Genomic DNA, 26,110 nt, shown 5'->3' with positions numbered 1-26,110 from the left:
ATCCTATTTTAAGTGCTATGACACCTAGCTCTGTTTATAAACAGGATGCATGACACATAGCATCTTGTTCTATAGATATACGTTCTAATTTCGCTGTGCATCACATTTTTTCCATTTCTCCTTTTCAACTGCTGCTAACATCCATTCCCACCAGTAATCCCCTGAGCATTCCCGATTTCTCAGGAAATGTGTCATGATTATATTTCTTGCACTTTGAACACGTTCGGAATTCAATTATACAAACGCGTAAGAGGGATGATGTGCTTTTCTGAAACGTGTGTGTCTAATCCGAACTGGGAATATGGAAATGACTAGTTTTAATAGCCCAATGACCTGCTTTTTATATTGTTATTAATTTGTACAGCCATGAAATACATTGTAAGAGTAAAAGATGGAAGCTGTAATTTACATCAGCAGGCAGAGGCTTGCAGCTTCCAGCTTTTAAATACTATTTGTTTGTTTTGGTTAAATAATATAATAAAAAAATAAAAATAAATTGCGAGCACAAAAAAGTAGGTGTATATTTGTAAGAAAATATTATTGGAACGGTGTTGCTTCAATTTAAATCCGTAACTGTGCACCATATAAGAATATTTATCAACGAGACACACATTTCTCTTTAGTGCACTCGTCACAATGTCAAGTGAAACTGGTCTCAATTCTTCTGGTAATAGTAGAGTATCCTTTTAGGCAGTGCTTAATTTGTAAAAAATTAAGGGGTCTATTAGGTCCGTCCGCCATCCTGTCGGGGGCTGGTACCATCCGCCACAAGGGCGGAGGAACTGTGCCCCCAATTAGGATGCACCCGCCACAGTGGCAAATGCATCCCGCATTTTTAACATTGCGGAGGACGGTGCTTAAAGCACCGGCCGCCGCAATGTGAAAAATGCTTGTTGTGCGTTTCACAGCACAACATGACAGGCACCGGTGCCTGCCATGTTGTGCTGTGAAACGCAGGGGGGTACCATAGGTATCCCCATGTGCGCCCCCACCCCACCTTCACCCTAGGGGCCCGCAACGGGCCACCAAAGCAGGAACCGTATGCCTTTTCGAGGCGGCATTGCCGCCACGGAAAGGCATTCCTCGCAGGCCATCCTAATATGGCTGGCGGTGTCTGATAGACACCGCCACCATATCAGGCCTTTTCCGCTGCGGTCCCAAGGCGACCGCGGTGGAAAAGCAGCGGACGGTCTTCCCCTCCGCCACGGTCCCCCCCGCCATTGTAATATGGCGGGGGAAGAAAGGTGGCGGACGGGCAAGGATGGCGGATGGATCGCCACCACCTGCATGGCGGTGGCGATCCGTCCCCCATCCTAATGGACCCCTAAGTGCCATGGCCCAAGGTATTACTCACTGGTCCACTGCAGCTGGCGCAATCCACGTCTCTTTTTAACTGGAGGTTTAAGTTCAAGTGTTTTCACTTCTTAACGGTATAATAAATATTTCCTGCTCTACTAATGAATGTTGCTTCGAAATACACACACAGCCACCATGTGGTGGGTTCTCATAAATATGTGCCGGTCCTTACAAATAAGTGCTGAGCACTGGCAAATACTGGCACAAATTAAGCACTGCTTTTAGGTCTGGCTAAGAGACAGCTTTAGCTATTTCACAAGCATACCGTAATTAAATATAATCCTACATAAAACAATACACAAATGCATAGAGAGGCTTTGAATCAGCCCTGGTGATGCATTTGTATATTCAGGTATCATTCACATTTTGCTTCCGACCAGCACAGTACAAAACAGAGAGGAATGAGTCAGGCAGCTTCAGCCAATGGCTCTTTTGCAATGTGAGTTATTACTTTCAGGAAGATAACATTCAGTATAAAGATAAAATGCAGGTCGTTTATTCAGCTACCAGTAAGGACTTCTGACACGAAGCCACCTCCCCATCAACTGCCAACTCCTGTTCCATCAGAATTCTCATTATTCAACATTCTAACATTACAAACAGGAGCATGGGCGATGGGGACTCATGACAGAAGAATATAACACGTCCTCCTTTCCCATAATAAAACAAAATAAAACAGCTACAAGTTACATAACCCATACAATATGAATTACAACAAATATATATATGAAAATATATGTGTGTACTTTAAAAAAACCCTAGCAGGGAAATTCAAGCAACAGTGTGCTAAGAACATACATAATATTCTAGTTTTTTTCGGCTTCTTCTTAGCATAGGTAGATATTCTCTCATTGGTTCCTTCCTTTGATGTACTTCTTGTACTAATTCATTCATGTTGTTCCACTTCAATGCATAAAGTGACCCTTCTCAAATTCCACCACTTTCCATCTGACTGCCTCACCATATTACCTTTGACCTCATGTACTTCTTTGGCATAAGGCACATTTGACAAACCCTTTCTACACTCACTTCCAGAACATACCCTTGCATACATTCCTTTCTCTAATATTCTACTCCTTTTCTTTATTCCAGAATTGTGCCGTTGTACATACTGATTTTGATATCTCCTTACTCTTTTGCTCAAAACATCACTCGCAACCCTTTGCTGGCTTGTCCTCTCTATCCAAGCGGCAATGGCCATGGTGCATGACACACTGCCTTTCAACAAAAAGAAAAGGGTTTCCCCAGCAATAAAATGTGATGTGGTTCTGTGATTCCATATTATGTTCTTTACATGCTTCTTCCAACACACATTACCAGACATGGCCAGCTAAAGATTTTCTCCCATCACCCTATTAAAATGCTCAATGAAACCATTCTGATGGGGCATGATATACTGTGGTTCTGAAATGTTTAATTCCCCTGTTCTTGAGAAATGACTCAAACTCCTCTGAAACACATTTTCGGTCAAATTTACTGCAGTACAACCTTCCCTTCTAAAACATCTTCATAGAAAGAAATTACACTGAAAGACTTTCCTTCTCTCATGAAGGCTACCTCAGGACACTTTGAATAGTAGTCCATCATCAGCACAGCAAATCTATCATTGGTGACTAAAGAGTTGCATGGCTCACAAACATCATTGGCAAGCTTTTCCAATGCTCGTTCAGGATATGCAATGGGATTTATGAGTGTATCCTGCAATTGTGTGACTTGTCACTGCAGGTACATGTTATGCAATCATGGACAAATCTTTCAATTTCTATATCCATGCCTGGCCACCAGAAATCGTCAGGGATTTCCGCTTCATAGCAGACATGCCACGATGACCCTCGTGTAGCAAAACCATTAGTCTCAGGCATAAATTGCTTGGTACAACTGACCTGTCACTCCTCCTCACATTTCCATTCACAACCAACAATTGTTTCCACACATTTTTGAATGCATTTAATTCTTCTGATGCGTTCCAACCTTTTTGTCTTGATAAGGACTTCATCAAGATTATCAACACCACATCTTTCAACAATGCCTTCCTCCATTCTTCTTCACTAATGGCACCCATACACACATCAGAAATTCCTGCCACCATCCATTCATCATCCTCAAAACCAGAGTCACGTGTCAAAGAGAACTTTGATAAACAACTGGCATTGATATTGTTTCTACCTGGAATTTACTTGATAGAAAACAAACTTTTTAGAAGACCATTCAACCACTTGGACATATGTGGAGTGGCTCGACCAGCACCTTTTGTGAAAAACAAATCTACCAATCGTTTGTGATCCATGCACAATTCAAATTTAATCCCCCCACAAAGTTTCTAAATTATTGCAAACCTCACCAGCAAGCTAATGCCTCGTATTCTATGGTGGAGTATGTGCTATCAGCACCCTTAGGTGTAAGCGAAGCAAATGCTACTACTTCTCACAACCTTCATGCATCTGCATCAACCCTGCCCCTGGACCATCATCACTAGCATCAGTTACACTGATGGTTTTGTCATCAGGATTAAATGGTTTTAAATCCATAGCTTTGACAATAGAGACCTTTGCAGTTTCAAATGCATGCTGACAAGATGGCCTCCATTGAAATCTTGCTCCCTTCTTCATCAGTGCATGCAACACATGAACTTTTTCAGAAAAGTGATCCACAAACCGGGAGGAGTAATTTGCCAGAGCCAAAAACAAACACAATTGCTCCTTATCATGAAGAGAGTGTGCTTTCTTGATAGCCTCCATCAAAATAAACTTGGGCTTAACACCTTCATAAGTCAGAACATGGCCGAAACATTCCACCTCTTCCATCCCAAATTTTAATTAAACCGATGGTGAGACCTTCCAGTTTCAATCTTCTCAACACTTACATCAAAACACTATCATGCTGTTTCTTATTTACACCCCCAACCAATACATCATCTTGAAAAACCCATACATTTAACTTCCCTTGCATGATGTCTTGCATGGTCCTTTGAAAACTGCAGATGCAGTTATTTATCTGAGAAAGGGATGCAGCTCTTCCCATATGCTCTCATTGAGGTCCCTGAGATCTACACATATGAGTATTTTGCCATTGTTTTTCTTGGCCATCACAATGGGACTCAAACATTCAAAATATTCAATGGCTCAATCATACCACTGTTGCACAACTGCTTCAATTCATCCTTTAACTGCTCTTGCAAAGAAAGTGTAACATTTCAAACTTTATGCACCTTAGGCAACACATATTATCTTATGCTCAAATTTCTTCAAGCAATCCAATTTTTCATCAAAATTTTTTGGAATAAAGAGCTCCTTCTACTCACATCATTGTACATCATAACACTTGGTCAGGATGGTTGGGATTTAATATGCCCAAAGCACACTGCTCCTTCCAGGCCAACAATGTTCTCCTTTTGTCTACTACATAAACCTTGCTCGTTGCCTTCCTGGTTCTGTTGTGAACTATCCCACCACCGGCAACTTGCTCCCAAAATACCCTTTGGGTTCTACATCAGTGAGACTGTAGTGTAGATCCTATAACATACACTATAGATTTGACACGGGACTGAGGTCAGTATGTCTCTATCGAGTATATTAAACTTAATTGTGTGTGTGCGCCAGCTAACTCAGAGGTCACTAGAAACTTTCTCAAATAAACACGAAGGTATTCGTTTCTGACAGTGGTATAAACATGACAACTTTGTTTCCCCTAGAACTGGAACAATATCTTCAGAGTCGTGGAAACAATAGATAACTATTTTACTCAGTCAATCGTGCATGCTTCGTTACTACAGAGTTGCAAAGAAATAGAGAGACGGGCATTTCAATAAAAGGGTTTATTGAACAGTGGTATTTCTCATGCAAGAGATATGAACTGCTACAATCGTTAGACAGAATGCAAAGTATAATGCGTACAGCGTAAACAGTAATATAAAATAATACTGTAATAGAATTGTCTGTTGCTATGACATATAATAAAATACATACATAAATAACACAGACTAAAATACTCAACTGGTGCTTCTAAATTACGCCTACCCCAGTGTACCTAACCTAGGTCTAGCACGAGGGAAGAAGTGGATGCTGTTTAGCTTAAGATTAGTTTTGCCAAGAATCTGCAAAAGGTTTCTCTAAGTTCTAATCAGCTCCATACCTTAGAATGAGAGAGGTTGGTATCTTTTTCCCGGGATTTGATTTCCCCGCACCCCTCAAGGGGAGACAGAAAAAATGGAGCTGGATTCTCGGCAAGAGGATGACAGCTTCTAGTCAGTGCGTCAGCTGGAGAGTTGGCTTCCTCTGGGACTTGCTGTGGCGAGCTGCGTCGTGCAAGTAGGTAGTCGAACTGCACCGAACCACACTGTGCTTTGCTGTAGCAAGTGAAGGTATATTTATACCTTGAAGGTGTTGCCAGTATTGACGTAAAGTCAGGCATATGAACGTCATGAATGAACCCCTAAGAAATAGATGTTCATGCATAATAAACAAGTTTTTTGAGAAATAAATATTCAAGCGAGGGGAAGTCCCTAACGGCTTAAGAGTCTGGTTTCCAAGAAATCGTTGTGACGTAGATGAATGGATGGAAGTAGCCATGCCTGTATTTGGGTAGCATGGACCATGCCTAAATAAGGACTGGATTTCTATGCCTATTTAAGGGCAATGTGAAATGTACCTATATAAGGGCATGAATCAGGAAAATTCATACGGAATCTAAATCGACATACAACAGGACACACATCACACTTGTTCAAGTTCTCCCATATAGTTGTGTCTATCAAAGTAAATGATGAACACGAGTCAGCCCATACTTGCACCTCTTTGCCATTCATGTTTACAATGTACTTTGGAAGGGGATATGCCCCACCTGTTACATTTGAGTTGTTTACTCTGTATGACTTAACACCACCAGTACTTCAACATTGACTTCACCTGTGTGTATATCACATATCTTCTCAAATACCTCACATTCATTAACTAGATTAACCAAAAGTTTGATATTGAACTTACCAGCCATTTTACATACTCTGCAGAAATGCCCAATTATTTTGCACTTGAAACATCTGATTTTGAAAGCAGGGTAATTGCTTGCCTCAGCAGTATGTTTCACACTCCCACATCTATAGCATATCCTCCTTTTGTCTAACTCTTGGGATTTTATTCTGCCCTTCTCAACAGACTCACTACTAGTCTTACATGTGGATTGTTTAAGAGCATTTACATCATGAGTTTCAATCTGTTCAACTCTTTCTTTCGACCCAGTACCACCCAATTCCTTGACGTAACACACAGTACTCTCCATATGTATTGAAATGTTTATTGTCTTTTCTAATGTGGGATCTTTCAAATATGACAACTTTTCCTGTATCTGTAAGCTATTAGTCCTATTGATCAGCTAATCCCTTATTAGTTCATCATGTAAGTCTCTGAATATACATGAAATATCCAATCATTTGGGCACATGAAATAAACTTTTAGCTTTCAACCAAAATACTTATGTTACTGTCATAGTTCTCATCTAATGCTTTTAAAGCACTTATGTATTCATCTTCTAAAGCTTCATTAGCACCAGAACCCACATCCACATTTCTGCTCTCATCCATAGGAATTGGAAATGTTTATAAGACTTTCCTCCCTTCCAAGCCCAAGCTTTGTCTTAATATGGCTAATTCCCTTTTAATCACAAACACGTCGCCTCCTATTGCTTCTGGGTACATTTCAAAAGTTTATTTCCAGTGTCTCCATGCCATAATTGGGAGCCCTGGTTCTTGCAAAAATAGAGGGTATGCAGGTATAGATTGTACAGCCGTGTCAACACGTTGAACGTTACTCTGGAATAAACACAATATACAGTTAGGAAAATTGTGGGCTCTTTCAAAATGACCAAAGTAATATATTGACAAAGCCAGTATGGTCAGCAATACTTAACCTTAAACCCTACTTAATATACCTATCTCAAATCGCACATTTGGTGATCTTAGATTCAGGCTCTTTCACACACAGTTCTGCAATGGCACTTAGCACATGGTCCCTTTTTAACAAAAAAGACCCCAAAGAATAATCAGTTCTAAAATTCACTTCCCCAGCATAGAAAGATAATGTTTCAGCTCCCTCAGCCTTCGGGAATGCTTGTCCAACCAAAACAATCCTTGTACATGGCTGAGTTAGCTGATCGTTCTAGGAACCTCCTCCCCATACAATCATTTCCTGTAGAAATGGTGACCCCCAGCAAGAAAATGCCACGCAGTTCTCCTCGCCTGTGCCTCCAATGATCACCACCAGCCGAGGCTCGATTCCTGCCCCTGATGTTGCTGGTAAGTGCTCTCCTTGCACAATCCAAACAGCAACCGTGCTGGGGCCTGATTTCCTTTCCCCTTCAATGTGCTGCACACACGATACCTCAGAATGTGTCCTTGAGGATCCATGCTCTCAGGGCACATGTGCTGCTCGTCAACACTTCTCCTGCATGTCAGATAAAGACCGCACCATTGGCTTGAGACAAAATATAAAACAAAAAAAATGCTGATTCAGTTTTCTATACTTGCCACAAAGTCCAAGAGGCTGTTGCTTGGTTCACCTCTAATCACCATAAGTGACCTTCACAAAATTAATTTCATAGGGTGAAATCAGGGATCATAGTCGTTTCAGGGTCATAGAAGATGGATCCAAAGCAAATCTTCCACAACAATGTCACTGGGTTACCATACCATTCTCGTTGGCAATTTTAAGAAGATGACACTCAGTATAAAGATACAATCAAGGTTGCTTACTCAGTTGCCAGTAACGGCCCCTGACAAGCAACCATCTATCCATCAACTACCAACCCCTGTTCCAATGAGAACTTTCTAACATTCCAAGCAGAAGCAATGGTCCTTCATGAAAGAAGAGTATAACAATACCATTATGCCTGATCACATGTGGCTGTTTGCCTATAAAGAGTTGCTTTTCAGTTCCAGGCCTGGTGTGTCAATACTTTACCAATTCCTTTTTCTTTCCATTAGTTAAGCTTTCTAATGTTTTTGCCATTCTGATCTGATTAAACTAGGTCTTCACAATACAGTAATTCGAATCCAAAAGTATAATTTCTTTGCAACAATGAGAATTATATTTTGCTGTTTCACTCATTAAGACTAAAAAGGGTTTTAACACCAGCTTGCTAGGAAGCATCCATATTGTTCTATTAAAATTATATGAGACGGGCAATTTTGTTTTATTTCACATTTTTCCTTACCATTATATAGCCACTGCATTTAGGCATCGGTTTCAGAGAACAGATTGAATAATCCATTTGAAGGTAGCACTCTCTACTCCAATCTGTAAGTATACTCAGGAATCATGATCTACTGTGTAGAAGTCTGTCTGTTGAGTCAAGGATTATGAGGCCTAACTCTGATGTGGCAACTGCTGGCCTTAACCCAGATTGATGGTCATAATATCGTGTAAGAGGTGGTTTATTTCCAGGTCCTTTGGATCTGTAAGATGGCTTCGAATCAGTCCAAAGCTGCAAAGGATATTTAGATCATCTGAATGATTTTTCAAGAGATATGTCACAATAGCAAGTTTCAGAATGCAGTCTGATTCCATGGAACAACGAGTCATTTATCTTGGAAGTAACGTCAGTTTCCAGGGCAGCAAGGAATTGTTTTTTACAAACTATTGTGCATGGCTCTGTAAATTGATTGAATGCTTTTATGTTTTGGGCCAAGACTGATTTTTCTTCCTTGATCATTGGATGGAGGTGAATTTGATGAGGTGAGGCATTTATTCGTGTGAGTGTTCTTGATTTTTTTGCTAATTTGGCCCTAAATCTTTAGATTTTTCATTTGAAGAACTTGAAGAGATCGTCACAGTGCTAGATGCTTGCTCATGGAACATTAGTAAGGGCGATTGTATTTTTCATCTGCTAGTCCATATCGACCTTCTCTCTAATTTGTTTGAGATATCATTGAAGAGTTTGGCAGTTTAGGAATTTTTGACTCTTGCAATAGTTTTCCTGTAATTCTTACCATGTCTCAAGCCTTTTCTTTATCTAATATTGGTTTACCCCAAATGCATTTGAGGTTTCAGGACCAACAGGTTTTTGTGCATTTTGTTTGCAGACTAAAAAGCCAATTACCTTGCGGTCGGAAAAGCCTCCAACCCTCGGTCAGAGCCTTTCCGACTAAATCATAATATGCCGGTCAGATTCCTTTCTGACCGCCTCATTACGATGGAGGCAGTCAGAAAGGAATCCAACGGGTCATTCTGGCTGGCTTCCGACGGGCTCGGAGAACCTGTCGGCCAGTCAGAACGCGACCAGTAATCCCAAACTCGGCTCTTTCTGGCCTAGGGATTACAATGTCGGGTTTCGGCAGCCTTTCTGTGCCGGCTTTTCCAACATCAAAAGGCTGTTGGAACTCGTATTCCGGGGGCCCCCAGCAGGGCCACCTTTGGTGCCCCCTTGTTAATCGATGCACCCCGTGGCCGGCACCTTACCGGCCATGGGGTGCAGGGATGAACTGCACCTCCCATTTTATAATAGGAGCATGCATTCTGGCTGGGATGCTTGCTCCCATTGTAAAATGTAGGAATGCGACCGATCAGTGTTCATTTGCATCCTAATGGGCGGGGCAGGATGGGGACCGCCGACCGGGTGTCGGACGGTCCCATGATCGAGACGATAGCTGGCGGAGGCAATTCCGCCCAACATCGTAATCAGCCCTTCATGTTTTTTCATTCAGATTCAGCAAACGCCTTCAGCGTTGATGCAAATTTTAGGTAGAATAATGTTGAGAATAGTGCCTCATTTTCCTTAGTAAATACTTTATAGAAAATCTGGTATTGTACAAAGATATGATTGTACTTGGACAGTTTTGGTGGGAAATATTGTATCAAACCATGTAGGTTTAGAATAAAGTAATTTTGTCACTATTGACAGTGACATAAATTGTATGAAAATTTGTGATGCAACAGTGAGGGACTCTAGACACCATGGATTGTAATGAAATAGCACTCATCAAATCTGTGGTCTAGTTACAATTTGGATGGTAAACATTCTCTCTCTTTCCACAATATAACTCTTGTGTGACCTAGTAATGGCTATACAGAAGCTACACCATAACAAAACAGCCTTAGTCAGGTATGCCGTAAAATAAGAACTAACACCAAACTTTGTGATAAAAAATATGGTAAGAGATAGGTGTGTCTTGGGGTCCTTATTATTTAAATTTTTCATAAACAATGTGGGCAGAGTGCTCCAAAGCTTAAATCTGAATGTCCCCCGAATCAGGGGTTCCAAATTCCTACATTACTCTACACAAATGACTCAGTCCTCCTCTTCTGCCCCAAACTGGCAATGCATAAATTATTGGGCTACATTGTGACCTACAACACAAAGAAAAACTTGTGATAAATACTACGAAAACAAAATTCATAATTGCGAACTGCAGGAACCCCTTGAGGTCTACCGTTAAAATATATGGTATCTGTCTGTCGAGAGTCTATTTTTCTGACTACCTAATGATTAGACTTGATGACAAGTTATCATGGTCCAAGCATGTGTGACAAAGCAAAGGCACTCTGCTCCACCATAGCAATGCAATACAAAGGTTTTCCCTCAAGTGCTGAAGCAATACACACCTAGCAAATGAAGGCTGTGGCACCTAGCACATTTGTACAGGGGCACTGTGGTATTCCATGACCTGATGTCATCTGGAACTTTCCTATGTCACTCAGTAGAGTGTTAGTAACTTAGAATGTTTTCCCTTGTTATCTGACTGTTACTACTTGACTGAGGATGAAGACATTTCTTGCCACCTGTGGTTGTTAAGCTGAAATTCCATATTTTCCCTCCTTCAACTCTGACAGCCTTGCTAAAAATTTCAATAACTTTGACAGGGTCAGACCATCTCGAAACATTCTTGTGAAACAAACCACCCATCTTAACACGAACGCGATCACCAATCTGAACGCTGCAAGAATTGTACTTCTTTTTAGCAGAATGTTGGATCATTTTTTCCTGGTATTTACCAATTTTGTCCCTCAATTCCTTAAAATCTACCTCGTAGGGAGAATTGCCTTTCAACCACCAGGGTAAAAGTCGAGAACCTGGTTTTCTCCCTCGTAATAACTCAAAAGGAGACAAACCAGTGACTGAATTGGGAGACAACCGATAAGTTAATAAGGTTGCTTGAAGCGCTTTCTTCCACTTCAAACCACTTTTAACAGCCAATTGGCAAGATTCTTTGATGACTCTGTTGAACCTCTCAACTTGGCCGTTGGCTTGCGGAAAATAATTTGAAGTTCTTTTGTGAGTAATACCACAATTTCTGAGGAAAACCTCAAACTCGTTGCTAATGAACTGTGGGCCATTGTCTGAGATCAGTTCCTCCGGTAAACCTTCCCTAGCAAATATCTCATCAAGAAAATCAATTACTTGCTCAGAGGAAGTTTTCTCAACAATTTTTAATTCGGGCCACTTAGTGAAGTAGTCAATTAGAACTAATGCAAACATTTCTTTACCAGACTGATAACTGAAAGGTCCAATAATGTCAATTGCTAACCTTCGCCAGGGACCATTAGCGTACTCAATAGGAGTAACATCAACAGACATACCTTTCACAGATTTGTCACTTAAAGAGCATGGAGAACAATTCCTGACCCAACTATCTACCATGGCATCAATACCAGGCCACCAGTAGTGTTCCCTGATCCTTCTTTTGGTGGTGGACATGCCCATGTGTCCTTCATGTGCCAACTTGCAAATTGTTTCTCTTAATCTTGTGGGAGGTATGATTTTATCGGATCTAACAATGATATCTTGACATAACATCAAATCATCCTTGACTTTATAAAACGTTCTCAACTCACCAGAAAGCTTCCTTTCTTCAGGCCAACCTCTAATCAAAAACTGCTTAACTTGATTCAAGATAACATCACTCTCCATAGCTTCTGACCAATCCTTCTCTGAAAAACCTGTGGTTGTTAAGCTGTTCTTCCTATGAATAAATCTACTTGGACCTACTTCCTGTGTAGACTGCTTTACTACAGGCACAAAAACCCAAAGGAACTTTGTAAGGTGGAAAATACATTTTTACTCTGACTTACCTGGAAATTTATCAGAAAACTGTCTGTGAATTATGGAGAAGTGATAGACTGAATTGTCTATCTTAGTACAAGCATATTTTTAAGTCCCTCGAGAGTTTAGGATGCAAAGATTGTTGGAATAACCCAGAGACAATGACCCCGGCACCAATGCAGCTACTCAAGGATAATAATTGTTGTGGATTGCGGATGCGGTCCAACTACTTTTCCAGGATGTTGTTCAGCTCAAAATTAACTCACCGTACAGAGAGATCATCTCCCTTAGACAACATATAACCAGCATACCTTTCAGACGCTATTATATAACTCCTGGAGCACGTCCAATTCAATAACCTACATTGATAACGGGAGCTTCCATCCAGACCGCTTCCTATTGCTTTTTCAAATATCCTAGCTTTTGGTGGAATTCGGTCACGCTTAGTCCTGAAGAGGCCAGACCGAGAGCGAAGCTGTGTTGACTTCAATTACCTGGGACCAACACTGTTCACTATAAAGAAAAGATAAAACTAATTAGTTGTAGACCATAGAGTTTCTAATTGTATCTAGTTAATTAGTGAAATATGCCAACTGGTCTACTTTGAATTGTTGGTTGATTCCTACAAATGGTTTATTGATTTTTGCCCCAAAGAAGGGCCCATTAAAAGTTGTTTTACAGATGCCCATAATATCTTTTGATTATATTCATGTTTTACTCCAACCTTTTTGTTAAGCTAATTTAATTTTGCAATATGAATGTATATATTATGACTCATAATTTAATATTTGACATATGATTCTATTAACTGCTTAACCACAGTGGCAATTCCGCTGCAGTACGGTGGTTTAGCGTAGTGGGCGGGGCCGTGACGGCCAACGGACATGCGCAGCACTACGGAGGTAGTGCGCGCGACGGCCGTTGGCCGTCAGAAGCAGCAAAGGGTTTAAGTAAAATGTTTTAGAAATGGAAATGTCACTCTCCTTGATTTTGCACAGCAATACCTTTATAATTGTTGTAGACTAATTCCAAATGTAGTTGCTTTTGAACATGAAAAATTACAGTAGGCGAGTTATTCTACCAGAGACCACAAATAAAAAGTGGTGTGCTTGTTGAATTCAATTCATTTTTCCTTCTAGAGCTTTTCTTTTTTGTTACACGGTTAATAATTGGGACCACATCAGCTCAACAGCAGAAGGCCATTTGCTTACCTGATTTCGAACAATAAACCACTTTACTTACTAGAATTTTATATGGACAATTTGTTCCCAGTTATTGTTATTGTCATTGTAATTCGGTATTTGTAAAGCGCAAACTGTCGCTCCGAAAGGAGCATCCTGGTGCTAAAGAGCGAGGAAGTCAATGGAGGAGAGAACTAGATGGCGGCCAATACATATGCATCTGACAAGTTGAATAGCCAAGTTTTATGTTGTTTTCGAAAAGGGGCTTCTCGATCTAATAGTCTTAGCTCCTTTGGCATAGCATTCCATGCCCTGGAAGCCAGGACACTGAGAGTTTTTCCACCTTTGGTTTTATAGTGAAAGGTGGGAGTATTGATTAAGTTACAGCCTGCTGATCTCAAAACTCTGGGGGGATTGTAACGCGTATATCTTTTTGAGAGATATTTAGGGCCAACGTTATTTAGTGCTCTGAAGGAGGTCAATAAGATTTTAAAGAGAATCCTTTTATGGAGAGGGAGCCAATGCAATGTCCTGAGGTCCGCAGATGCAGAAGCTACCCTCCTTGTTCAACCACGTTGTAGACTGGCTACTGTGGGAGGTCGTGCCTTCTCTCACATACTCCCAGCTCTCTGGAATAAATTGCCACTGGAACTGAGGAAAGAAACCAAGCTGCTGCCCTTTCGAAAGAAATTAAAAACTGTGCTCTTTCAGCAAGCGTGGGGTTGCCTCTAATTTTTTGACCAGCTGTATCCTTCTTAATCGCTTAAGCGGACCCTGACAAAGCGCTTAGAGACCCCTGGGTTATAATGCGCTATACAAATCAAATAAATAAATAAATAAATAAATAAATAAATAGATGCTGAGGATTTTCTGGGCAGTTTTAATACCAGTTGTGCAGCTGCGTGTTGAATGCTTTGTAGTTTTTTTAGCGTCTGCTTGTTTATCCCTGCCATCAGCCATTGGTTCGGTGGGGAGAAAGTCAAAGAAATTCTTCAATGATTTTATGATGTTAAAACAACTTCCTGCTACACTCCTAACATGGTGGTCAAAGGACAATGAAGAGTCGAAGAGAATGCCCAGATTTCTGGCCACCTCTACCGAACTAGGAGGCGAAGTGGCACCCTTAGGCCACCATTTGCTGGGGCTGAAAGTAAAAATGTTCCCAATGGGCAGTATTTCAGTTTTACTTGAATTGCATTTGAGATGAATGTTATTCATCCATTGAAAGACATCAGTAAGGCAATTCTGAAAATGTTGTTCGGCCATTGTGGAATTTTTGTTGAGTGATACAATCAGTTGGGTATCATCAGCATATGATGTTACCAGTATCCCATAGGATTCGATAAGGTAAACAAGGGGTGCCATATAAATATAGAAGAGTAGGGGGCTCAGGATGGAGCATTGGGGAACTCCTGAGGTAATGCTTTTCTCCTTCGAGAGAAAAGGCCCCAGTGATATGATTTGAGTTCTCTCTGACAGGAAAGTGCTTATCCAGTCGAGGGCCCCATCTGTTATTCCGCTTGTTCTCAGTATATCAATAAGAATTTTGTGGGAGATAGAATCGAACGCCGCCGATAAATCGAGTAATATCAGGACAGCGTTTTTCCCCTCATCCTGTAAATATTTGATAGCATCAGTTAGTTTGATGAGAGCTGTTTAGGTGGAATGCTTAGGGTGAAAACCTGATTGTTGGGAATGTAAGATATTGTGTGTTTCGACAAAGTTCGTCAGCTCTTGATGAACCATGTGTTTGGTTATTTTCCCAAGGACTGGGAGAAGAGATATGGGGCGTAAGTTATAAAGGTCTGTGGTATTTTTATTTCACTTTTTCATCGGAGGTTTCACTATAGCTTTTTTCCAGTCCAAAGGGACAATGCCAGAGCTGAGTGATTCATTGACTATTTGGTTTATGATGGGATTCAAGATATCTATTATCTGATGAAGGATGCTAGGGGGACAGGCATCAGAGGGAGATCCTGATTTACAGGATATAATGACTTCACAGGTTTGTACAAGGTTTACATGCTTGAACATTCTGAGAGTATTCGGTGCAGATGAAGCAGAATCTCTTCTGTCCTTTGTGGTGAATTGAACAATGGGTGAAAATTCTTCCTGTATAAGTTTTGTTTTCTCATCAAAGTAGTCAGCGATTTGGTCACAAAAAATTTGGGATGAAGGGATAACTCGTTGCAAGATTTTCAGGTGGGTGAAGGATTTTACTATGGAAAGTTATGAAAAGATCACTCTATATTAAATTTCACCTGGGTAGCCTGTCAAAATAATTTACCAAAAAATGGCAAAGTCATGAGGCAGCTTCTACTAAATGTGACTGCAACCAAAGAGACTAAACCCTGCTTCATTTTATGTTGCTTTGTACCAAATCCTTATTTGCAAGGAAATAATGTATTTGGCCACTATTTATTAGGCTAACATAAGTCACTGCAAAACAGCTATGTCATTTTGCCAGTAGGCCAAACGCAAGTTAGACTACAGGCTGGTGGCTGAATATAGTTATGTAGCCTGGTGATTAACAAGGGGCTCAAAACATACACGTGTGGAGGGTCAAGGGGAATACTTTAACGACCTGTCTACTCATGCCCCTAATTACAATGCAAAACACAAAAAGAGCAGACCAGGTCAAGGGATGGCGTGTACTCATGACGGAGACCGTGATATAGTCAGGTGTGTGTGTGTCAGCAAATGTCATTGCATAACTGGAGCTCAGTTAGTAGCTAGAACACATCCCATCAGACCACCCTCGTGGTGGTTTTCATCATGTGGGAGGTGGTGGTCATTCTCGGCCACACCCAACCATATAGTGTCGGGGATCAAAGCCAACATTCTAGCCATGATATGAATGTCATACAGTGAAAAAATAAAGTGCAGTGCTAAGGTGATAGTGATGAGTAAAATTAACTACTAGGACTCAGAGAATATTCATACTGAAGTCTAAGTGTCAAAAATTAAAAAACGCCGAGTAGTTGAAAGTTGAAACTACTCATAGGCGCTGTGCAGGTGGTCGACATGTTTCAGCCAATGGGGGAGTCTGCCCCGGCTTTCTTCAGGACCTATAGTGTAGACTCGCTACTGCAACTAACCATGATTTGCAGACTCACAAATAACATAACAAGTGTATATCTACCAGGAACTTGATACTCCAATGTTCACTGGATTCAAAGACGTAACTTGTTCCCAGCCTTGTGTGGGTGAAGACCTCACCTCACCCGGCAACCGCTCGGGAGAATGAGGCCCCGCTCTATCCGTCGGTGCCCCTCATCGTGACCAAGCGGAAGTCCCGATGAGGGGCACCGACGGATAGATAGCTACTATCTGAGCTCCAGTTATGCAATGACATTTGCTGACACACACACACCTGACTATATCACGGTCTCCGTCATGAGTACACGCCATCCCTTGACCTGGTCTGCTCTTTTTGTGTTTTGATTAACAAGGGGCACCATCTAGAGTGGAAAAGCTAGATCAATTAAGTCCCACACAGCACACACATTAAAGAAAAACAGAGAGGGTCAAGAACAAGCTTTGCGCTGAAGGTGCCTCCTGTGGAAGGATTATGCATAATGTTTTAATAGATATGGCTTGGTGGTAAAGAACTGTACCAGAATTATTTTAAATGGCATTGAGTTCTCAAGACTGGAAATATGGTAAAGTTTAGGATGATTCAGACAAGTTTGACTTAGGCCCACTAGTTTAATAATGAAGCCTTTTGATATCAATTATTTTACTCAGAAGTGATAAATTGTTGTTCAAATCACTCGATCTTTACACCCACCCCTTTAGCAGAAACCCAGGACAGTTGGTATACCATCTGGATGTGGTTGTACTATGTATGCAAGCTTCCTGGCAGTAAGTGATTCTTATAGCTAGTTATGCTGAATATTTGCCTGGGTATATCGCGTAGTAAAGTTCTAAAGATATTACATTTTGCTGATTCTTAGTGCATTTGTTATGTGGATCTCAACTGTTTTTTATTAACTTTGCTTGTATTTATTCTGAAGTGTTCCGTTATCAGTTATTTTAATCTAATTTGATGAATGTCTGTTCGAACCTCTGGATTCATGCACTTGGCAATTTAGTAGTCCGTCGTCGCAGAGTCACCGGCGATCGACGTCAAAGTGTAGAACTCCGTTGACATCAACCAGGTGATTGTCGACGTTGAGTCAAGCTCCACCGTTGCGGGACCATCAGTGACCGGCGTCGAAGCATACGTCACCGTCGACATATTCGAGGCGACGTTCGACGTCGAGACAGGTACCATCTCCTCCGTCGGCATCAGTGCGGCGTTCGACGTCGAGGACTAGATCCCCTTTGATTTCACATTCGACGTCGAGACCAAGAAATTCGACGTTGATGGATCGTTCGATGTCGAGAAGGGTTTCTACGTCGAACAGGTCATTGGGGAAATTGCAGGCATGCTCTTCCTCAAGGGCAAGATCTAGAGGCTCCAGGCATTCGGCATCACGTCATGCAACAACGAGGCATTCAAGATCAAAGTCGAAGAGACGTTCGGAAGCCAGAGTCTCGCCCATTATGGTGACGCAGAGCAGATCAACGTCAAGGCAGACGTCTCATCGCTCTTCATGATGGAGGTCGCACTCAAGAACCCATCGGGCCTCTTCGCATTTCACCCGAAGTTTCCCACAGACAATTACTTTGTCTCGCAGTGTTTCTGTGCAGTCCAGACGACCTGCAGGTTCTCCTTCAAGAATTCTTCCGAGGAGACAGAAATCTCCTTCGATTCACCTCTCTCCCAGGTGGCTGCAACCCCTACATTTATGTTGGTCAGCATCAGCGGGTGAAGCAAGAATGGCGGCTGAGTACTCAAGCCCTTTGCATGGATTTCCTTCGCAGCGCTTGGTGCCGGAAGCAGACAAATCGCCTAACACACGCATCAGAGAGCGCCGGGGCAGGTCACCTGATCGAAGGTCTGTACATGGCCATCGTAAAAGGCGATGTACACCATCTTGCTCGTCATCATCAACGCACTCATCTTAGAGGGATTATCCACCCTCACAGATAGTCCACCCAGCAGAGTGTCACCCATTGACGATGTGAACACTTTCCACGATGTGTTATCCAGAGGGGCACAGAAGTTGGGCATAACCATGGCCACAACTCAAAGGATCACGTCCGTTATCTTTGAAACGCTGCTCCAAAGATCGGTGTTGAGACCATTGCTCCCCTTGGTACCGGGAGTAATTGAACCAGTGATGGATGTTTTTCTTGCCCTAGCATCAGCCAAAGCAGCTCCTGCACGGATCTTAAAGAAATACAAGCTGGCAGCGTCGGATCCTCTTTTTCTGAGATCTGATCCTCTCCCTGACTCAGTGATAATCGCAGCAGCGAAGAAAACACATTGAGTGGCTTCTTCGTCCGCCGTTCCTCCTGATAAGGACAGTAAAGCCCAAGACTCTTGGTGGAGGAAAGCCTGTTAGTTTAGCTGCTTCAACCCTACAAGTTTCCAACTTGGGGCTATACGACAGATCCCTGTGGGACTCTTTGGATAGATTAAAAGAGAATCTCCCAAAGGAAGACCAGCAGGACTTCTCAGAAATGATCCAAGAAGGGGCGTTGGTGTCTAACCAAGTGATAAGCATGGCAGCTGTTGGAGTATCTCTAGCGCTCATTCTTATGCGCATGGCGTTTGTGCACGCTGTTCCTCTTGGTTGCGTCTCACTGCATTGAAGTCTGATGCCCAACAGCGCATATGGAATCTGCCCTTCTCTGGTACCTCTCTGTTTGGCGCCCATACAGACGAGGAGATGGGAAGGATGAAGGCGGAATTGGACACTTTGAAGGCAGTGGGCTTTGAAAAAAAGAAAAAATTCAAGAAGCGTTACAGGCCGTACAATCGCAAGGGTAACCAGCAGAGGGTTCAAACCCCTCAATGGTCACAAAACAAGCAAGGGAAATCCCAATATCAAAGCCAACGCTCATCCAGATGAAGAGGATGACGCCAGCAGCAATCATCCTCCACATCCAAAGCAGGGGGGAAGCAATGAGTCAAAGCTTCCTCCAGCACCGTTGCGCACTCCAGCGGAAGAAAGTATAACACACTACGCGCAAGAGTGGCGCAGAATAATAAAAGATCAATGGGTGCAAAATATACTAGTCAATGGATACGCGCTACGTTTTTGCAAGTCTCCAAAACTCTATTCTCCGATTAAAATCAGACAACATCATTTGGAACTACTGCGTCAGGAAGTGAAGCAATAGAAGAAGTTGCACCAATGCAGAGAGGGAAAGGAATCTATTCCAGATACTTCCTGGTCCGGAAAAAAGACCAGCCGAACAAGTTCAGACCCATCTTAGATCTGCGTTTTTTTTTAAAAAAGCATCAAAAAAGAAAAATTTCGGATGCTATCTCTTCATCAAATCTTCCGGCACTTAAAGAAAGGCGATTGGATGTGCTCAGTGGATCTCAGGATGCATATTTCCACATCCCGATCACAGCACGGCATCGCAAGTTACTACGTTTCACTGTAAGGAAGGACCATTATCAGTTCAAGGTCTTGCCCTTTGGACTAAAGTCAGCTCCAAAGGTGTTCACCAAATGCAGGCAGTAGTAGCGGCCTTCTTACATCATCAAGGCCTACACGTCTATCCATACCTAGACGATTGGCTGCTAAAAGAATCATCTCCTCATTTGGTACAGGAACATCTTCGCATGTGTCTGAAACCTCTTCAACGTTTGGGGCTGCATGTCAATCTAGACAAGTTAATTCTCCAACCAACCCAATTAATCCACTATCTGGAGGCCCACTATCGACTCTGCCCAAGGAAAAGTGTTTCCTTTGGTGGAAAGACTGTCATCAATGAAGATCAAAGGCAACATAATTCTTCAAGCTCCTCAGTCATCAATGAGACTAGTGGCTTCTCTGCTCGCTCAATGGCCTCCAGCATTTTCCTCTTACTCAACGCCAGGTTGAGGATGAGGCCACTTCAGCAGTACCTGGAAGACAAAAGGAATCAGTCCTCAGATCAGTGGAACGACCGGATTCTGCTATCCCCATGGCGAAGAAATCCATCCATCTCATGGTGGGAGTTCCTTTTCATAAGCCTCTGCCTGTGCAATCTCTGATCATGCAGGGGATATGGACCCCTAACAAGCAGACTTACCATATCAACATGCTCGAACTGCGGCCAGTTCACTTGGCCCTCAAGGCTTTTCAACCAGCCATTCAGTCAGAATCAATATTGTTTCAAACGGACAACACAACCACCATTTACTATTCAAGCAAGCAAGGTGGAACATGTTCTCGTCCTCTGTCTCTCGAAGCACAAGCGATATGGCACTGGCTGCTAGCCAGGAACCTATTGATCATGGCAGTCCATTTGCTAGGAGAGCAGAATGTTCGAGCGGACTCCCTAAGTCGTCACTTCCAAGAGCAAGAAGACTGGGTGCTCAACAACGACGTGTTAGAAGACATTTTCCAGCAGTTGGGTCATCCCAGCATCGACCTCTTCGCAGACGAAGACAACAAAAAATGCCACGCCTTCGCATCTAGGTTTTACCAAACAGGAACTAGGGGGAATGCACTTTTGATAAACTGGTCAGGGACATTTGTATACGCCTTTCCACCCCTCCCTCTCATTCAGAAGGCAAAGCTCCTGAGATCCAGGATGAAATTTATATTAATAGCACCGGACTGGCCTCGTCAGTGGTGGTATCCAGATCTCTTCCAACTGTAAATTCGTCCGCATCGGAGGCTTCCATCCCAGCCTCCCCTCACTCAGCCTGACAGTATGGCTCCTGAAGTCCTGCAGTATGGACATCTAAACCTTCCTTCGGACTGCATTGACATTCTACAGGAGTCAAAGAGGCCTTCCACAAGAACCTCATACTCTATGAAGTGGAAGAGTTTTTATTTATGGTGTGTTCAGAAGGGTTGGAGTCCAGTTACTGGTCAAGAGGAAGTCATCCTACCATACTTGCTCTATTTGGCCAAGTCTGGATCAAAATATTCTTCTATAAAGGTACATTTGGCAACCATTATGGCTTATTGTAAGTCTCTTAACCAACCTTCCTTTTTTCAGCTTCAGGTGGTTAAAGATTTCCTACAGGGGCTAAAGAAGGTTTACCCTCCTGTGAGACCTACTTCTCCACCTTGGGAGTTGAACGTGGTTTTGTCCAAGTTGATGGGCTCTCCCTTTGAGCCCATTCATAAAGCATCTCTGCAGGACCTTTCATGGAAGGTGGTGTTCCTGGTGGCAATTACTTATGCACAAAGAGTTAGTGAAATTCAGGTGTTATCATCTAAAGAACTCTATACAGTTTTCCACCATAATAGAGTGGTGATGCGAACCCACCCTTCCTTTCTACCTAAGGTTGTGTCGGAGTTCCATCTAAATCAGACGATTTCTTTGCCCTCTTTCTTTCCAAATCCTACGTCACCAGCGGAGAGAGCTCTGCATTCGCTAGAACTCAAGAGGGTTCTCAGGTTTTCCTTGGAAGCTACGAAATCTGTGAGAAAGTCTGACCAATTGTTTGTAAACTATGGTTTGGTCCGAACAGGTTTTGGTGCTTCTAAATGAACCTTCGCAAGATGGATAGTCTCTTGTATAAAGTTATCTTACCAGTTGGCAAATAAACCTTTGTCGCTACCCCGAAGGCTCACTCAATTAGGGGCAAAGCGGCAACAGTAGCTTTCTTACATAATGTACCGATGGCTGAGAATTGCAAAGCAGCAACTTGAAAATCGGTTCACACATTTACCAGGCATTACTGCCTATATTCAGACTCCAGAGCAGATACCCAAGTGGGCCAAGCTTCCTTGCGGAATCTGTTCCAGTGTTGAGATTTCGGAGTCTGTGTTTGCATAATGGTGGGTTTTCTTATGTCTGAATAGTTCTCTGTCTACACGACCGCAGGATGAGAGGATGGCTTGCTATTCTATTTATGTGCGCATGACTATTGATGAGGATCCCCTGGAAGAGATGGATTAGTTACTTACCTGTAATCCTAGTTCTCTTCCAGGGGTATCCTCATCAAAGTCATAAGCAACCCACCGCCTCCACGGGCAAGTAGTCATGTGAAATATATATATATCTGTTTTTTTAAATGGTCTGCGGTTCTCAGCAAAGAACAACTGATCTAATTGTCACCCCTGAGGCATGATGGGAGGTAGGGGTCATGGCTACCTTAAAGGCACAGTGCCAGTTTTATGTTACTGTTATGTGAGTTAGCTTTTCAGCTTTCTACTCTATAGTTTTTCTACACAATGCAGCCTATGTGCTGACAATGCTTTCACTTTCCTTACAGGATTACCTTTTCTACTGTATATTAAAGCAGTTTTCAAAGGTTTTTCTTTCTCCCTGCTTTATTGGAATGTTTTATGTGCAAAGATTTCTATTACTGTATTGTTCAGCTTTTCCAGAGAAGACTGCATTGTATGTTTATATATGTATATATACATATATGTAGAGCTACATATATATATAAAATATGTTTTCCGGGGTCCTGCGCATAGGAGGGATTATTCATGTGCTTATGACTTTGATGAGGATACCCCTGAAAGAGAACTAGGATTACAGGTAAGTAAATAATCCTTATAGGTCCCATGGAATCTTGAGGGATACACATTCTCTGCAACACAACAGCTTGCTGCATTGTCTCATGCTTTTGAAACAATTGCTATTTTTTATGATAAAGTCTGTTTTATTGGTGTCAGAAATAATATTCATAGATTAATATTGGCATTTACATATAGATCCAGGGTACATTTCAGCGAGTGACATCATCCTGTATCTTTGTAATCAATGCCAGGTGCATATACATACCACATCTATATAAATATATAATGGTAGAGCAACTCTGAAATTCCAATGTTCTAAATATGTCTATGTCCAAATGTCAACTCTTGTTTCTTCAACTGCAGCCATCTTGCAGGGAAAGGGGTAAGGAAGGGAAGCAGGAAAACGATTGTGACTACCAATAATATCTCTAAGACTAGCCTAATCCCACCCTACCTCTACCCCTCCTGGGGAGTACCCGAAACTAGCACCTTAAACCTAACATCCTCCCTGACTCCCCTAGAGCACTGTCATCCACCAGGGACAAGAACCCGTATTCAGAAAATCACTGATTATCAAGGAGCAGGCCTTCTATGAAAGCTACAACTGAGTCCAACTGCATTAAGACATATCTCTTCCCCTTGTGTTCTACTCACAGCCTGATTCAAACCTCCACCACAGCTGCCAAACCTTTCTGTTCCATTTCCCTTTTTTAATCTCCAGCAGCTCCTATTTACCTTTCAGGGCACTAACACATATGTCCGGGAAGAACAAAAGTATACTTCTCCCATCTTCACTACATTTTCCCACATTTTCTGTTGAATGATCTGATGTCTCATGTTCTGTGAATGCACCACCATGATCACCACCCCACAGCTGCCACAGAATGCAACCTGCATGCCTTGCGGGAAGTCTACAGGCGTTCCTGATCTTTAAGGTGATCTCACCCTCTAAAATGCCCAAAAGGTCACAAAAACAATTCTTCAGACATTCATGGAGAGCTCCACTCGAAACCTCCTCAGACATTCTCAGTTATCTGAGATTAGCACTTTTGTGCAATTTGTCCAGTATCTCCAACCTCAACTCAGAAGGCCTCATTGGTATGAAATTTAAAGGACAACATTTCTTTCATCTCAGTAGTATTTGCAGCTGTCAGTTGTTCCATGGCATGTATCCTCCTATCCACTAACCCAGTCCTCTGTTCAATTGTTAACACACTTTCAATGAGGCTCACAATTGCTTTTCCACAGTTTGGACCAAATAGTCAACAACGCCAATTTTATCCTGCAGTTTGGTTTTCAGGTTAGAGATTGAGCTCAACAGCAGGTATGCACTGTTTGTGAGCTCTCCTCAGTCATCAGTGGGCCTTTCTGTCATTGCTCTGTCCTTATGCAAATTGAAAAAAATCCGTTTCCGTTTTTTTTACACTGCCATGTTTGCTTTCTTCACTCAGCATCAGGTCCAAATGTCTCCTTGAGTGGATAACTCTTGCTGGTAATCATGTAGAGCTACATTGCACCAGGCCAATGGGACTCTGCTCTTCCTTATTTCCGTCTGGTCTGCCACTGGTTGCAATGCCAGGGGCCCAGGACTGCCGCTACTGCTGATACCATGCTCAGTGTGATCTTAGGGCTTTGGAGGAAAGGTTTTGATATATTTCCTAGGCTCTCCTCATAGGTAACATTGTTTCTTGTGGTCCCACCCAACTGTAAATCTGAACTTCTCTCCATCCACTTTTCTCAGACGGACTACAAAACCAGTGACACACCAGCCACCTCTAGTCTCTCATTCTTGAGGACACACAGTTGTGTAGTTTGCCACCACTAATGCCACTCCTAACTCCCCACTCCAGAGTGAACCCCAACCAGGTATTTAAAGCCTGTGACATAACGTCCTGAAACTTGGTACAAATCTGAGCTGAAATGTTACCTCCTACAGTCACATAACTTCACCCACCACAACCACTGATCCTGAAGCCAGAACAAGTGAAAAAGATGGGTTGCTACTGAAAAGCATCAACCAAGAGTAGCCATCTTAGGACCCGCCCCACAAAATATTTTATTTATTTCAATAACAACAATCTAAATACCCCTGTTGAAATTAAAAAAGAATCCAAGCAATGTAGGTGACATTTTTTTATTTTTTTTGCCACAAGAAGCTTATGCAATTTACTTGTGCCTCCTAGACACTGGTGCTACTAACAATCTACTTGGCAATTCAAATGACCATTGCTTTGTTTAGAACTTAAAAACAGTACTCTTCAGTGTGGCAGATGGGTAACAAACCAGTTGGAGTGGTGAACAGATTCATCTCCCACTATTTTTGATCCCCTTCACATGAAACCTCTGATAGGTTCAGAGGCAGTGAGTGCACAACCTAGGTCTTCCTTCAAAAATGGTTGTGGAATATTTGTAAAATGGTCTTAAGGTCTGAACTATAAAACCCTCTGACGGCTGTGGAGCTTCATTCCTCACTTGGTGCCTTGTGGGTGATATAATGACTGGCTTTATATGTATTAAACCATTAACATTTGTGCGTTCTGTGGCCGTTATTAAAAAGCCCTCCAAAGATTTTCTACAAGTTACTGTAAAATAATTCAAGCATATGAATCTATGAAATATGCCAGCATTGGAGCACTGTAGTTCCCAGTAAGTATCACTTTTCTCTTGGTATTAAGCTCAGTTGTTAAAAGTATAGAATATACCTTATGCACTTATTCTGATATTTATACCTACATTTGTCTGTTTATGTGACCACTGCCTTTCATTTAACCCTAGGTTTGAGTGGACGCTTTTTTGTAACGACTCTACCAACCATTTTCCAGTAAGTGATTCATTTCTGTTTCAAATTGCATTGCTCCTTTTACACTATGATGAGGAAATATTAATTTTGTACAAGATGATGTGAAGTCCATATTTTCACTACCTTTTGGCTACTTTTATGTGAACCACATACAAATTCCTATACATATCTTTTTCACACGAGAAACGCCAAAATAAAGGAGTAGTGTCTCT

The 26,110-nt window shown here is 42.0% G+C and overlaps 1 protein-coding gene across 2 annotated transcripts in view; it reads left to right on the top strand.

Annotated features, from left to right (window-relative positions):
* TMX4 (thioredoxin related transmembrane protein 4) overlaps positions 1-26,110 on the top strand; it is a 378,667-nt gene that overhangs the window by 89,759 nt on the left and 262,798 nt on the right. For both annotated transcript variants that reach the window (XM_086927695.1, XM_086927694.1), the window contains exon 3: positions 25,874-25,919. In XM_086927695.1, coding sequence (XP_086783821.1) covers positions 25,874-25,919 — 46 coding nt within the window. The remainder of the gene's footprint in view (positions 1-25,873; positions 25,920-26,110) is intronic.

Source organism: Lissotriton vulgaris, chromosome 6 (assembly GCF_964263255.1).
Source record: "Lissotriton vulgaris chromosome 6, aLisVul1.2, whole genome shotgun sequence".
Taxonomy (NCBI): Eukaryota; Metazoa; Chordata; class Amphibia; order Caudata; family Salamandridae; genus Lissotriton; species Lissotriton vulgaris.
The sequence above is the reverse complement of the archived record's forward strand: the minus strand, read 5'-3'. Positions and strand labels throughout refer to the sequence as shown.